The 14,908-nt window shown below is 39.2% G+C and overlaps 1 protein-coding gene across 9 annotated transcripts in view; it reads left to right on the top strand.

The window, feature by feature from the left end:
• The window catches only part of RIMS1 (regulating synaptic membrane exocytosis 1), a gene marked incomplete at both ends in the record, with an annotated part of 410,367 nt that overhangs the window by 225,185 nt on the left and 170,274 nt on the right, over window positions 1-14,908 (top strand). For 6 of the 9 annotated variants that reach the window (XM_079780205.1, XM_079780201.1, XM_079780203.1 and 3 more), the window contains one exon: window positions 2,144-2,253. In XM_079780205.1, the coding sequence (XP_079636331.1) occupies window positions 2,157-2,253 (97 nt within the window). Of the gene's footprint in view, window positions 1-1,390; window positions 2,254-2,413; window positions 2,466-14,908 lie in introns of those variants that run through there. The other 3 variants (XM_079780206.1, XM_079780204.1, XM_079780191.1) reach the window with 2 other exon arrangements.

Genomic DNA, 14,908 nt, shown 5'->3' with positions numbered 1-14,908 from the left:
AGCATTCTTTATCAGTATTTCAGGAAAAGTAAATTAACACAATATAAACTTCTAACCAGATCAACTATGCCTTAATGAGCTAATAATGTTTGCAGTGTAATCATAATGCTCTTATGAAAACTATATTTTATAATGATTAATATGTATTCTATTAGTCCCCTTACAATGTCACCCTTGTGGGCCAATGTAATCTGAAACAGAATTTTCCATGTTTCCATTTTGCCTTCCTATGCCATATGAAAGCCTTTACCCTTCCTTTTCACCATCACCAGCCCTTCCTCAAACTAACCCATATCTTAGCAATTACTATTTTGGTCACCCACAATAGAAATTGCCCTACTTTTTTTTTCTTGATTTTTGTTTATTACTTCTGCTTTTGGGCTTCTAGTCAAAGGATGTTGGAAAGTCCTCTTCTATGGACCTCAGGATTCCAAAATCAGTCTTAGTTTGTCTCCATTTTAATTGCATAGTAGATCATATAGTGTCAGAATGCTTAGCCAAGGCACCTACTTTCTGTAACTTCTGGAATAGTTGCTGGAACTTTCCAAAATCAGGTGTACACCAGTGTACAGAGAAGGGCTGAATGGAGCAATTGAATGATACATCTAAAACATTCAAAGATTGGCAAACCCTTTTCCTTTCCTTTTATCTTGCCAGTGCTGTCAACAGGATAGAGAGAAAAGTAGAAGAAAAACTGTTTTATTCTTTTGCACTATGTTCTGAAATTAGGGAGAGGGAAAGAAAAATGAATATTAATTTCAAATTTTCCAATATTTCTATTATTTTTGCCTACAGAAAGTAAAATAAAGATTAAGGGTCAGCCATTCTTTTCCTAACCAACTTCTTAAAAAGGTGTTTGGGTGCACATGATCTCATTAAAATTGCTTTTGTTCTATTGAAGAAATGCTATTAGATTTGATTCCTGAAATGGACATACTTTTATGTCCATTCTTTAAACGTTTCAGTTACCGTAAAAGATCGTCCCTATCTATTGTCCAAATATATATCAAGTATATATTTAGTTTTGAATTGGTTTATATTCTTTTGCTCCTGTATTAGTTTCATCTAAAATATTTTTAGTCTTTGACTCAGAAGCAGTGGTTAGCATACAACTTATTCATTTATTGAATTGATGGCATTTATTGATCTAGTTATAGAGAATTTGAAATGTGCAAATAACTTCTGAAGTCCCTGAGCATATTGTAACGCAAATTGTGTTAGAAAGCTGGTCAGATATACAGGTTTAAGATGGTTCCTTGTCATGTCGCTTTTAATTAGACATCCAATTATAAGTAATTGTTTGAAAGGCTTGGAATCTGGAGTAGGAAGGTCTGGTCTTCACTTGAGGCTTTCCACTGGGCTCTCCTTGACGTCCCTTTGTATGTCACAGGAAGAAGACGCCAGGGCTCCCAGAGCAGAATGGCAAAGGAGCCCCCAAGAGCGAGCGGAAACGCGTGCCAAAGACCTCGGTGCCCCCCGGGGAGGGGGCCTCGGACGAACGGGAGCGGAAAGAACGGCGGGAGAGCCGGAGGCTGGAGAAAGGGCGGTCCCAGGACTACTCCGACCTGCCGGGAAAACGGGAGGACGGCCCAGCGGCGGCCGCGGAGAAGCCGAGGGGCGAGGAGTACCAGACCAGGTACCGCAGCGACCCGAACCTGGCGCGGTACCCCGTGAAGGCGCCGCCGGAGGAGCAGCAGATGCGCATGCACGCCCGGGTGTCCCGCGCCAGGCACGAGCGGCGCCACAGCGACGTGGCGCTCCCGCACACCGAGGCGGGCGCCGCGGCCCCCGAGAGCCCGGCGGGCCAGCGCGCCCCCGCCGCCCCCAGGCCCGGGCCGCCCGACTCCCCGCGGACCTACGCGGCCGAGAGGACGGCGGAAGCCCGGGCGCCGGGCGCCCAGCCGCTCCCGAACCCCAGCCCGCCGGCGCCCCGGCATGGGCCGGCCCCCGCGCCAGCCCCGGAGCCCAGAGCCCCGGAGCCCCTCAGGAAGCAGAGCCGCCTGGACCCCAGCTCGGCCGTGCTCGTCCGCAAGGCCAAGCGCGAGAAGGCGGAGACCATGCTGCGGAACGACTCGCTGAGCTCCGACCAGTCCGAGTCGGTGCGGCCGTCTCCGCCCAAGCCGCACCGGCCCAAGAGGGGCGGCAAGAAGCGGCAGATGTCGGTGAGCAGCTCGGAGGAGGAGGGCGTGTCCACGCCGGAGTACACCAGCTGCGAGGACGTGGAGCTGGAGAGCGAGAGCGTCAGCGAGAAAGGTAGGGGCGGGGCGGGGCGGGGCGGGGATCGGGGGCGTGGGTGTGTGCGGGGATCGGGGGCGTGGGTGTGTGCGGGGATCGGGGGCGTGGGTGTGTGCGGGGCGGGGGGCGGGTCCGAGGTGCCTGAGTGCTGAGCTGGGGGTACCTCTGCCAGGTTTAGAAGAGTGGCTCCTCCTGGACCATGTGAGGACTGGAGTGATCCCTGCGGTGCGGTGTGTTAGAAAGTTGCTGAAAGTTGACCCGACAAGGGAAAAACGTGTGTTTGTCATTAGATGAGATGGATGTTGACTCACTTAGGGTCATGGTCATTTCTCAGTAGAGGTATGCCCGCCCATGCTGCGGCATGCCTTGAACTTATACAGAGCTAGATGTCAGTTATATCTCAGTGGAAGTGGAGAAAAAAGACCTCCAAGTGGAAGGGGAAAAGGGATGGCTCGGGAAGCTCGCAGTTTCTATCTCAGTGAATAGAAGGTTTTAGTTTGTTGTTGTTGTTTGTTTGTTTTTTGATGGGATTTTAAAACAACCAGGAGCTCCAAATTTGGGTTATAAGAGCTCTTAATGATTTGGGCGCCTGTCATTCTGTGAACTTGAGTAATGTCTTATGTTTTTAGGTTATTATTTTGGGGTGGATTTATTTGGGGAAAATTGCTTCTTTTCTAGGAAACCAAAACTATGCCTGATCAATGGAAGCGTACCTTTAAAAAAAAAGACTTCAGTGGGGTAGTATTTTTCACGTTTCAAAAGAGATTTCTTCACAAAGATTGTATCATGGAGATGTTATATATTGTGCTTCGGATTTACAGTAACTTTGGAATACAAAGTTCGTTTTACCTATTACATTGCAGAAGATTCTGGGACATTGAGTGATGGGCTGCCGTTTTTTCTGTCTAAACCTTCACTCTACAATACCATAGCTGCATGTAGCTATTTAAATTTAAATTAATTAAAATTAAATAGGCATAAAAATAATTAACTTCCCCACTTGCACTAGCCACATTGCAAGTGTTCAGGAACGATCAGAGAAAGTTTGTTTATTTTTAAAATATTTAATGTTGAAAGTATTACAGATGTCCCTCTTTTTCACCCCCATTAACCCCCATTTCACCCCCATTGTTTGGTTTGAATATTCACGCCCATTTAAACTGGCCACAGTCCTGAATTTAATGGTGGGGTCATCATTCTCATTGCAATGTTGGGGTCCTTGTATGTGTCTTATTTAATTTATATTTTGGGATGCTTATTTACATAGTTTTTGGCTTGCTTTATAATTGCTATTATTATGTACTAAATATTATAACTTGGTAAAAGTATCACTTTTCTTCCTCACCTTCTCTATCTCTAAACTACATGGAAGTGTTCTCTCTCTCTCTCTCTCTCTCTCTCTCTCTCTCTCTCTATATATATATATATATATATATGTATATGTATATATATATATATATATATATATATATATATATATATACTTTAACAGCTGATAGCTCAATTTTGAAAATGAATTGTATTTTACTAAACACTGCCTTTATAATTATTCAAAATATGTGTATATATTTGGGGGGATATCAAATATATACTATGTATGTATATATATAGTGTGTGCATATGTATGTATAAACACATACATAGATATAACTAAATGTGCCTATGTATAAAATAGAGGTTAGGCCCTAGCCAGTTTGGCTCAGTGGATGGAGCGTCGGCCTGCGGACTCAAGGGTCCCAGGTTCGATTTCGGTCAAGGGCATGTACCTTGGTTGCGGGCATGTCCCCAGTGGGGAGTGTGCAGGAGGCAGCTGATGGATGTTTCTCTCTCATCGATGTTTCTAGCTCTCTATCCCTCTCCCTTTCTCTCTGTAAAAAATCAATAAAATATATTTTAAAAAAATAGAGGTTAGGTAACTTGTGCAGGTTCACAGGGTGCTGGAGATTATTATGGCTGGTTCACAAGATAGTGTTAAGTAAACAATGATGGGATTTGGTATTAAAGTCATTAATATGCTACATTAATTTAAAAAGTCATTCTTCTGATGACTTATGTTTGAGTGGTAAGTCATTATGCCTATGTTTAAGCATATTGTCTGTGGGCTTTTGCAAAGTCAGATGCCAGTAGACCCTTGATGCCTTTTGTGCCTTAATATTCCTGTAAACACATATTTCCCCCCCTGAAGTGACAAAGTAAGTGTTAAGTAATGGACGTCTCAATTGGTGAGCAGGATATATACATGTAATACTTTCCCATTTCTTAAAGAAAGGACTGTATACTAGCTCTTACCGAACATGTGTAATGAATCACAACGACTATGGAATCAGACAGTGTTGAATCTCTAAATTATTTCCAGTAACAACATATTATGGGAGAAAACATGACTAGTGGCATGGGTAATTGGAGGGATGGAGCTGGTATAATGTGAGGAACTTACTGCCTCTGCACGCTGTCTCTCCTCCTTGGGAATAATCATTCTGGGAACTTGGATGACCACTCGGGATATATGCACCTCTGAAGTTGGGCTTCAATCTCTTCATCGGAGAATGCAGGGGCACCACATGTACCATTACCTGATACAGATGTCCCCTTTCCTCTTAACTTATAATTAATATTCTTAATTAATGTCTTGAGTTTTCTCCAAAGTAGATGTCCTATTCTAATATTTTAACCAATTCCAAACCAACATTTACAAAATGAAACATTAGCTAGAAAAAATGTACTTTGTATCAATATGTAATATCTATTAATGACTTTATTACCAAACCCCACCATTGCCTAAGATATAATATCTAGCACCCTTGACCCTGCATAAGTTACTTAATTTCCATAAATATGATAAAGTTGTGAGTGGTTTAAATTAGATGATGCATATAAAATAGGATGCAATAGTATTCTTCCTGTATTGATTTTGCCTGTGGCTCCTATACCATAGATACCTAATACCACAATGACTCTGAGATAATCACCCATACATAAAATATACAAATAAAACATTAAAAATGCTTTTATATATTATAGGCTCCAAAGTGGTGAGAAGGGGAAGAATGATTTGGGAAGAGATTTCTTAGGAAAAGAGTAGATGCTATCTTTTGAGTTTCAGGGTCACGGGAAGAGTATTACCATGGGATAAAACTTAAAGAGCAGGTGGAGACAGAAATTAAAGTAGCATTTTTGTTATATCCCATGCATTTTCTTGTACAGTTTATCAGTTATACATATAAATTAAACATTTAATACAATGTCTCCCTCTCTTAGTATGTTCAGATTGCTATCACAAAATGCCACAGACTGTAGCTTATAAACAACAGAAATTTATTTTTCACCATTCTGCAGGCTGGGAATTCCAAGACCAGCATGCCAGTATGGTCAGGTTCTGTTGAAGGCCCTCTGCTTGGTTCATCGTTGGAACCTCCATGATATGTCCTCACATGGTGGAAGGGGCTGGGAAGCTCTGTGAGGTCTCTTTCCCAAGAGCATTAATCTCATTTATGAAGGCTCCACCCTCAAACCCAAGGCCCCCACCTCTAATACCATCATCTTTAGGGGTTAGGATTTCAACCTATGGATTTGGGGGGGGGGGGGGGAGAGACAAACATTCAGATTATAGCACTGTCATAAGTCAACTACTTAATATATATGTATTATTCTTGTAATTCATATTATTATGCTGAGGTGGCTTGTAAATTTATTAGCAAATATGTATTTAGCACTTTTGGTAGATAAACTGAGGTTTAAAAAAGTATATGCACTATGCTGTCTGGAGCTTACATTGTGTTGAGAGAAATAAGCAATAAAGAATAATTACACAATGAAATACATTTTAAGGGGGGGTATGGGGGACATCTGTAATAGTGTTAAATAAACACTTCAAAGGGACATTTCTTCAGGATACATTGATATAATTTTGCTATATGTCCAACCATTCAATAAAAAGATAAGCTGATCAAATGATATCTGAAAGATAGCCCAACATTTATATTGAATATAATCTTTTACATATAGTGTAATTCAACTCACACACACACACAACACCCACACAGAGATTATAAGTGAGATCTATCTAATGGGTTTATATAAAAATTGAGGTCAACTGCCATATGTTTTCAACATCAATGCTATTCATATTACTTTTGCTAACTGGAAAATAAAATGAGCATCTCTTGTCTCATAGCTTATAAATAATAACTTAGATAAATTTTTCTATACAGAAGAAAAACAGTGAACTTAATCTTGCTTATGAGATAGAAGTTGAACTTTTAAGATATTTTTTATTGACTTCAGAGGGGAAGGGAGAGGGAGAGATGGAAACATTAATGAAGAGAGACAATCATTGATCATCTGCCTCCTACATACCCCCTTCTGGGGATCAAGCCCACAACTGGGAAGTACCCTGTCTGGGAATCAAACCATGACCTCCTGGTTCATAGATTGATGCTCAGCCTTTAACCACACCAGTAGGATAAGATTGCAGTTGAATATTAAGTGAAATTTGTAATATAATTCATTCGGAGAAAGTCTAGTGAAGAATTGTGCCTCTAAGGAATTGAGTAATCAGGCTTAAGAATAAAAAAGAGACAAGTTGGTGCCAATGTGGATGAGAGAAAGAAATTCTGCCAGTTATGAGAAGAAATATAGAAGCATTGCTGCTTGATCAGATGAGTAAGTCACTTAAAATTGCAAGAAACTTAAAGTATAAACCCTCAGACAAAACAAGTTGGAAGAAGAGTTTGGTGTTGGTTATAGGACATCTTTCATTTTTAATCCTCTTCTTCTTGCTGACTTGATGTAATCTGAGAAAATACAACAAAAATTATATGACTAAACTTTGAAAAGAACTCTATGAGTGTCTTCTTAGGTCCACTTGTAAAGCAAGGGCTAATTGGTTTGTTTGTAGCTGTTACTTTTAGGCAGTGCTTAGTTGTCCTTTTAGGAGCATGTGATCTGGATTATTGGTAAGAAATGATACTCTCAAGGTTATCAAAAAAATGAGTGGTTGAAAGTGAGTAATAACAGATGTGAATTCTCCTCTTAAAGACAAAGACAGTCTCATGTGACCAACGTGTAGGTTGTGGGCTATGTGAACGATTGACTATTCAGTTTGGGTACCTGACAAGGTAAACGTGAGGAAGTCAGGAATAAGAGTTGGGAACTCTTGTAACAATCACATTGCAAGGGTAACTTGTTCATGTAATGCTTTGTATTCTTCTTTGTCATTAAATTCAAAATATTGGGGCTCCAGAAGTACAATCTTAAATTGAATGAACAACAAAGGCCACAAAATATAAATTGAAGCAGAATGAACTAAAAAAAGATGTAAACAAGTAAACACATTGATGATAGAAGAGAGAATTCAAGAGAAGCAGTGTACTTTGAAAACAAACAGAACAAAATTCTAATTCTTGGTCCAGTTTGGTACATCCTGAGGTGCCTACCCCCATTTTCAGGGCACCTTTCCAACCCAAATGCACAGATATTCTTTTTAAATTTTTTTGAATTATTAAGGTTAATAACCAAGATTAAAGGAAAAGCTTTGGGTACCAAAACCCATAGCACCAGAGTGCTTGGACGACCAAATGACTAGACTCGAGATCACAAATGCGCCTGCTGGTAGGAGTTAATTCTCCTAACCAGGAAGTAAAATAACCTAATCTGAGACGTTAAAATAAAAGCTAATATTAGCCTGTAAACTCCCTTGGGTCCAGAAGGCAACCATGAGACTGATCTATAAGGAAGCCTATATAATACTTGGGATGCCCAGAGGATGATTCCAGAGTTCAAAATTGTGAAACAGGAATTTCAACATCCTTAAATATGCCAAGAAGAAAGGAAAAAAATATATAAGCTTTCGGAAGTTAAAAAATAAACCTGATTAGATGCAAAATAGTAAGAATTAAACTGCCTTTGCACCTAATCAGCAAGGTATTTTAGACTACCACTCATCAGTGTCCTCAAAGTTCAGAGCAAGACCATTGTAAAACTGTGATTCTATGAACATGTAACCATCAGTCAACTCCAAGTTCTCAGAAAACCCACTTAGCTATCTATTTCTAAGAAAATTACTTAAAGGTGTATGCACTCAAGAAAAAGAATAATAATCACGAAAATGGAGCATATGAGAAACAAGAAATAGTGGAGCTAACCTGGGATTTCAAGGCCAAGAAAACCCTGAATGACATTGTGTGCAGAAAGCAATTTGTCCAAATTAAAACTGAATGTCATTTCTAAATATATGTCAAATATAAATATAAATATAAATATAAATATAAATATAAATATAAATATAAATATAAATATAAATATATGTCGAACTAGAAGCCCGATGCACGAAGATTCGTGTAAGAATGAGCCTTCCCCTGGATGCCAGCACTGCCTTCGCTCCTGCTGGAGCCACCTTTCCACCTTCCCATGCTGCCCAGAGGCCCGGAGTGGCTGGGGCAGTGTGGAATGCCTGCATCGTCACCATGGTGACGACACAAGCTTCCCGCCCTTGGCACCTGTGTATGCAAATTAACCCGCCATCTTTGTTGGATTAATTTGCATACTCACTCCTGATCGGCTGGTGGGCGTTGTGAAGGTATGGTCAATTTGCATCTTTCTCTTTTATTAGTGTAGATAAGGATAGGAAGTGGAATTGATAGTGTGGGGACACGAGGGGAAATGAATTGTTGGCACTACATCTCAAGCCCTTATTTAGTTTTGTTTTCATCATGTGTATACATTAATTTGATATGTATTAAAATTGGAAAACAAAAAGATCACTATTTAACATCCCCTTTATTAAGTTACAAACCAGTTTGGATGTCTTCTGGGGCCTTTCATAACTGTCATTTTAGCCGCAGACACTCAAAACAGCATGGTTCCATATGGAACTGTAATAGCATTGGCTTCTCTTTTACCTCTTATGCATTAATCTTTCATTGATTCCTGCTATATGATAGGCTTGAGAATATACTGACTTAAACATAGTCCCTGCCCTTAGTAGCTCTCTCAGAAGAGCCCACCTGATTGCTTTTGTTCTCCTTTTATATACTTCTGCCCTGTCCCATTTCACATAGAGGCTGGTGAACAAAATTACAGACCTCTACCTCCCGTTCTTAATCTTTAATTAAATGATTTCTCTAGTTTCTTTCTTAATTTGTTCTCTTAATTTATGAAGAGGAAAGAGATTGCTGGACCGGTAGTTGGTGAGGTTGACATTTATCATAAATACCCAACTATTCTACCTGGCCTGATAGTCTTTGCTATTACAAAAGACAGAGATGAGAATAGGCATAAAAGAGAAGAGAGATTGTTTTGTATTGCTGAGGGAAAGGTAAGTTTAATTCTCTCTTTCAAGGCATGGCTTAGAGTTTTAGCTGCTTCAGTTTAAATGCCTTAGTGGGAGTTGGAGAACTTCTTTGTACAGTAGATATGGAATGGACATTAGCTGTTTTAATCATCTGTGCAATTTAAATCTTAGGAAGAGATTGAGAAGACACAGATAACTGTGTGTGTGTGTGTGTGTGTGTGTGTGTGTGTGTGTGTGTGTGATCTGTACTATATACTAACTAGAGGCCCAGTGCATGATTTAATTATGCACCTGGTGCACCAGCGGGCTGGCTGTCCACCGGTGCACCAGGCCTTCCGAAAGCCTCCTGCGCGGCGGAGGCTTTTGAAAGGCCTTGTGCCGGAGCAGACAGCCGGCCAGCTCCCCCGCTTTGGCTTTTGATCGCGGGGGAGCTGGCCGGCTGGCCGCCGGTGCACCAGGCCTTCCGAAAGCCTCCGGCGCAGCCATGGCACAGACGCTGAGCTTGCAGCGCCACTGGCGCCGCGAGCTCAGCGTCCTGCTGGCCCAATCAGCTACCCCGGCCACCCTGATTCCCGCCCCCTGCACCTCCTGCTGGCCCAATCGTGGGCGTAGCGGAGTGATGGTAATTTACATATTACCATTTTATTATGTAGGATTCCTAATTTCTAAGAATATGCATTAAGAAAATTTTGGATATCATTATGGTGAGAAGCTGACTTTTTCAGGGTTACAATTTCTGCCTAATATATAAACGACTCAAATATCTTGATTCTAAAACAGGAGTTATGTCTAAAATATAGTTCTATAAAAAGAAGAGAAATTAAGTCTGTAAATCTAACATGACTATATCCAATAATATTTCTCCTAAATTAATCCATAGCTAGAAATATTAGTCATTAAGTTACAGCTGAAATAAATTCCTATTTTTGGATTAGGAGAAACTAAATTAAAATCTGGGCTGCCTTTTCAAAAATAATCGTGTGATTTTATATATAATAGATGCTTACAATTTTAATATAGAATGTTTTAGAGGATATATAACTAAAGGTCATTTTAAGGGGAAACAGTTATGCTTCAAAGTGCATTTAGAAAAATACTTAATATTGAATATTTCAATGCCACCTATTTTATCTCAGTAAGTTGTTCTTCAGTATCCTTTTAAAATGCAGAATCATACTGCAGTGTTTTTGACCCATTTTATCCTGTGAATGAAAAGGTTGTTCTTACTTTTGGTTCAATTTAACAGAATAACAGAAACTTAGACCTTGGAGAGACTTCAGAAGCAAACAAAAAAAAATCTCTCCTTTCACACATGGTAGAACAGAGAAGAGACATTATGGGTGTTAATTTCTGCCTGATTCTCTGCCCCTGAAGTCATTTTCTCTTTGCAGCTGGTAGAGCTTGGGACACGTTCTATCCCCTGCTGCCACCAGACCCTCTGAGGACTAGTATTTAGTCAGTCCTGCAACTTGTTCTGTCTGCAGTCTAGGCCCAATCTTAACAATCTGGCTTCTAATAGAGTTCTAAGACCGGGCCCCAGATTTGTGCTTCCTTTTGGCTATTAGATCTATGTCCCTGGATCCTTATGACTAAGTCTGGTTCTGTCACCCAAGTCCCTTTACAACTAAAACTTTGCCTTGCCCTCACCAATCTCTGTGCAGGAATTAGAAGCTGGGTCCCTACATAACGACTCCCCTAATACCAGCTGCAATGTTGGAAATCCAGGTATACTTTCCATATCATTCTTCTTCATATATTTTGAGGCATCTCTGATTCTTACTGCTGTTCTGGATTTAACACTTATTGCCTTGAGCTATCTTATTTGAGTGTCTTGTTCTACTTATTGAGCTGAACTTCTTAAGTTGGGTCTTTGTAAAAGCACCCGATCCATGCCAAAGGGCAAATCTAATTTTGATTCTAGTTAACTCTTCCGAATCTGGTGTGTAGAAGATGAGAACAGTGTCCTAGGGCTATGACAAGGTACCCCAGACTGGGTGGACTAAACAACAGAAATTTATTTTCTCATAGTTCTGGAAGCTAGAACTCCAATATCAAGATGTTGGCAGGGTAGGTTTTCTCTGAATGCCGTTAGGTAAGAATATCTTCCAGCCTCACACTTTGGTTTGTAGATGTCCATCTTCTCCCTGAGTCTTCATATTGCCTTTCCTCTGTTTATGTTCAGATTTCTTCCTCTGATAAGGATACCAGTCATATTAAATTAGGGGCCAATCTAATATCCTCGTTTTGATTTAATTATTCCTTTAAAGATCCTCTCTCCAAATATGGTCATCTTAGGAAGTACTTGGAGTGAAGACTTCAACATATCAATTTGGGAGGGGGACACGTTCTGTTCATATGAATAATATTCATAGGAGGAAAAAGAACAAGGTTTCTATGTGTTTGCATACACACATGATAAATACTAATGTTTGGCATTTGTCTCCATGGTTTTTCATCTATGAAAAATGTAAGATCATCAAGAATATTATTGAGTAGTTTCTTTCTGAAGAGGACTGATATACAAGATCGTGATGACATAGGTAATTTAGTCACAGCCAGAGACTGAGCACATTGGGCATGATTCTTAACCTCTGTAAGCTTCAAGTTCCATTGTTTTAGGATCTGGGAATAATAATTTATATATCCCATGAATTAATTGTGAAAATTAAATGGGATGATGTGCTATGTCTCTCTGTATCTTGTAGCTGATACAATAAGTACTCTCTCTCTCTCTCTCTATATATATATATATATATTTTCTTCTATGATATTAAATAGGATGTACAGATGATACATGTTACAAGACCTAGGAGGAAAGCTGGAATGCAAGGTTTCATGTGAGAGCTGGGGTAGAATTTGGGCAGGACGAAGCAGTGTGGCAGTCTGGTCAGAGACTGGCACGAACAATGAGATATGCTGGAGATACACAATGTTCTGGGAACACTAAGCTTATGGACCTGTGAATGAAAATGAGCCCAGGACTTACTGATCAAGGCAGTTTTTATCCCAGTTCTTTCAATAACTGGGCTACCATGGGCAATAGAATGATGGGGATGGGTTATATCAGTGATCCTCCTCCTTGGATGTTCTTTAAAATTCCCTGGGGAGCTTTCAAAAATTACATGTAGCACCAAAAGGGATTCTGATTTAATCAATATGGATCTTTATTTTTATTTTTTTTTAAGAATCTCTTCTGGTAATCCCTATGTATAGTCAAGGTTAAGAACTATAGAGCTTCATAGTCTTCAAGGACTTTTCAAATCCCAGCCCTGACCCTTTATAAATTATAAAGTGTTTCTTCTTCCATGAGTATTTTTATTTTGCATAATCATCTGAGCTTCCCATAAAAAATGTTGCTTATTTACCTGGGGGAACTCTTGACAGGGAAAATCATCGAAAATGATTCAACTTCTGATCCAAAATGACTCAACTTTTGTTTTGACTAAAGAGTTATATATATCCAGGTATATTTTAGAATTTCGTCCCAGATACTTTGAATTAATTTTCAGTCTGACTGGCAGGAGTGAATTCAGCAGGAGATGACTGTGGTTCTTGGGGAACCCCAAATGAGGGAGGACTTGAGGAACAGAAGAATGACCTTGCAAATAAATGCCTGGAACAGAAAAGGGAAATTATGCCTACATTGAAGCAATCAATGGGGAAGTAATTCTCAACGTCTAGAGTATTACAAAAATATAACTAATTATTACTGTCCTAGCATTTTGGTCATTCCAGTTGGGTTAGTGGTAAAAGTCTTACAGATTAGGTCATTTCATAGAAAATTAAATCCAAAACTGCAACAAGTACTTCAGTCCTCATAGTGTAGCTCCAGTTTATAATATTCACAGATTCACCTTCTCTTAACACTTTGCTCTTCTTGACTGGTTAGTGTTTAAACCCTGCCCTTCCTGCATACTACATGCTTTTCCTGCATACTTCATACTTTCAATTATTTAACATTTGCTGTTCCACCCTTTAAATGTTCTCCTATCTCCAGCCATGATTTAAAACTAAGACCAAATTTTGCCTCCTCCCCCATTGTTTTCCTGGATCTATATAATTCTCTTTTTTATTATTAAATTTATTGGGGTGACAGTAGTCAACATGTACATAGAGGTTTCAGGTGTGGATTTCTACGTTATAAAATCTGTATATTGCACCGTGTGCCCACCACCCAAAGTCAAATCTTCTCCTGTCACCATATATTAGGACCCCCACTTCTCCCATCCCTTTACTTCTGATGACCACCACACTGCTGTTTGTGTTCATGAGTTTTAATTTTATATCCCATGTATGAGTAAAATGATGATTCTTAGCTTTTTCTGACTGACTTATTTTACTTAGCATAATATTGTCAAGGTCCATCCAAGTTTTTGTAAATGTCGCTTTCATCCTCTCATTCCATTGTACCACATCTTTATCCACTCCTCTATCACAGGACACTTTGGTTTGCTGGCATGTTTATATCTTTTTTTCTGAAGGAAATTGATTGGTAAGTTTAATTGGAGACATGGTCCTGCATTTATATCCTGTTGTATACTTAATAACGTGAGAATTTCAGTTATATACCTACAAGTATAGTTCTTAGATTAATTTGTACACTGTTGAGAGTTTTTTTTTTAATTTATAGAACTAATTACAAAAAATAATATATAAATTATATATTTGAGTATAGAGAAAAGATCTATCCAAAAAGTACTGTTGAAGATAACTAAGTTTGAGAAAGGGTAATTTTTCCTCTCTTCTAAATTTTGGTACATCAGCGAATAGATTGGATGATAGGGAATGATTGACTTTGTTTCTTTTGTGATTACAACTTCTCTATTCTCAGAATTCTGTTTCTTTTCAGTATTTTGACATTAATTAATTATTTAAATGATAAAATGGAAACCAGAATATTACTACCACTAGATAATTGTGTGCATCTTAATGAAAGAAAAATTTTAATTATCCACAGAAGAAAATATAGTGTGAATTACAATGAAGAATTGCCATTACATTTTAAAAAGAAATAAAGCAACATCAATAGCATCAACAATAACAGTGAAAACAAAAATAATTTTGGGAGAACTGAGAGATGAGGGATCAGAAAGGAAAGAGTTGGACATGTAATTGATATATTCTTCCCAAACTCTAAATTAGGTTTCAGGGCTTCAGAGAGAACTGTTTCTTTGGAAAACCATGAGTTTGTTAGGTTAGGCTCTCGATTCCAATCATTACAGGCTGTTGTTGTTCCTTGTGATTAAGCCCCCGAGAATAAAAACCTTTGGGAAACCATGAAGTAAATTAAGCATCATCATTGAAGAACTTATATTTTTCAAGGAGTATTGGAGTTGGGGTAGTGATTGGAATTACTCAAACTCAATCCAGATGTTTGGAATT

This window comes from Cnephaeus nilssonii (genome assembly GCF_951640355.1).
Source record: "Cnephaeus nilssonii genome assembly, chromosome: 9".
Lineage (NCBI taxonomy): Eukaryota > Metazoa > Chordata > Mammalia > Chiroptera > Vespertilionidae > Cnephaeus > Cnephaeus nilssonii.
This window is presented reverse-complemented; position numbering and strand designations above follow the sequence as displayed.